Source organism: Gavialis gangeticus, unplaced genomic scaffold, assembly GCF_001723915.1.
Source record: "Gavialis gangeticus isolate Ggan-Ray unplaced genomic scaffold, GavGan_comp1, whole genome shotgun sequence".
Taxonomy (NCBI): domain Eukaryota; kingdom Metazoa; phylum Chordata; order Crocodylia; family Gavialidae; genus Gavialis; species Gavialis gangeticus.
Genome location: NW_017728992.1, coordinates 107,769,135 through 107,770,596, shown reverse-complemented (window position 1 = coordinate 107,770,596; position 1,462 = coordinate 107,769,135). Strand labels below are relative to the sequence as shown.

Sequence of the window (1,462 nt, the reverse complement as noted above, 5' to 3'; positions counted from 1 at the left end):
ATAAACTAAGGATTTGGACCAGCAGGTGGGGATGCCTGGCGGTGTTGAAAGTCAGGAAAAAAATTCTTCTGATCCTTAAATTGTCATCAGCTGTTTATAAGTGAGTGTTTTTGCTTGTATAACTTGAGAAGTGTAAATAGAGATGGGATTAAGATGGCAGACCTGCCCTCAAAAGGCTCCAGATGTGATGGGCTTCTCGCCTTCCTCTGAAACAATTATTCAGGTATAAAGTAGCCTTGTGGAGAGTAAAGTCATGAAAAGCATGGAGAGGCATTTTAGCAGTACAAATACCTAAATTGATGTCTTATAAATGCATTGTTTTGAAAGTATGTTTCTCATACATGCTTTTAATTAATACTACTGTACTTCTTTTTCCTCTCTCTCTCTTTCTCTGCACTGTAAGATGAGTGTTGCTGTATGCACTGGATTTTTTGCTGCATGGAGTCCATATGCTATCATAGCCATGTGGGCGGTCTTTGGATCCATGGAGAGGATTTCTCCGCTAATTTTTGTGGTGCCAGCTGTCTTTGCAAAATCCTCAACACTCTACAACCCTGTTGTTTATCTTCTCCTGAGGCCTCATTTCCGAAATACCATTGCCCAAGATTGTGCAGATCTTCAGCAATTATGCATCAGGACTTGCTTTTGTCTCAAAGCCCTACCGAACTGCAGCTACAGATCAGTTCTGGAGGTCAGCCTGAGAACATTTAAAGGGCGAAATGAATCCAGCTGTAACTCTGTGCAGACAGTAGAAGGATGCTCCCCCTCTCTCCCTTGTGAAAAGTGCAATGATACTTTTGAATGCTTTAAGAACTATCCAAAATGCTGTCCTGAAAGGTTAAGTACTATAGAGTGCACTACTCAAGAAAATGTGTCCTTTGAGAATAACTTCCAAGTTAAAGTGAAGCAGGGTACCAAGAAATCTGTAAGAGTGGTTGTTCGAGGAGAAAAAAGATCTGAAACTGACCATTTGGAAATCACTTTAGAAACAACACCTGTGTGCAGTAGATTTACAAACCTTTAAGGTTTGTTAAATAAAACCTTCCAGAAAGTAATGAACTTATGAATGCAACCTTTTCTAAACATCCCTTCCACCATTCCCTTTTCTATACAGTTCTCCTGACTCCCTTCCATGTCCCCTGTTAAAATGTTTTGTATTCTGTGAGTTCAAGACACACAACTTTAATGTAAATAAGAAAGTTTTAAAAGATGGCCTGCTGTTTTAAGTATTGTAAAAATTAAAAGATAAATGCTATGTGGAATGCTTGTTTTCCAAGAACGTATATAGGATAAGTTGGCATTATGTCACTGATGCTAGCGTTGGCAGCAAAGAACATTTTGTTGCTTGCATTCAAGAGACAAAAAGGCAAATTCTGCTCTGATTTCCACTAGGGAAAAAAAAAAAAAAAATCAAACTAACATTTTAAACAGATATGTTCTATAATGACACCACTGTATCTTT

At 38.3% G+C, this 1,462-nt stretch overlaps 1 protein-coding gene across 1 annotated transcript; it reads left to right on the top strand.

Moving 5' to 3' along the window:
* The first annotated feature begins 358 nt into the window (after positions 1 to 358).
* LOC109304154 lies at positions 359 to 1,255 on the top strand. Its single transcript, XM_019526650.1, has one exon. It carries the CDS (start codon positions 404 to 406, stop codon positions 1,022 to 1,024), a length of 621 nt encoding a protein of 206 aa, XP_019382195.1. The 5' UTR covers positions 359 to 403; the 3' UTR covers positions 1,025 to 1,255.
* Positions 1,256 to 1,462: the final 207 nt, after the last annotated feature.

Excerpts from the sequence above, each read along its gene's own strand:
- LOC109304154 (XM_019526650.1), top strand. The coding sequence starts at position 404 with ATGAGTGTTGCTGTATGCACTGGATTTTTTGCTGCATGGAGTCCATAT.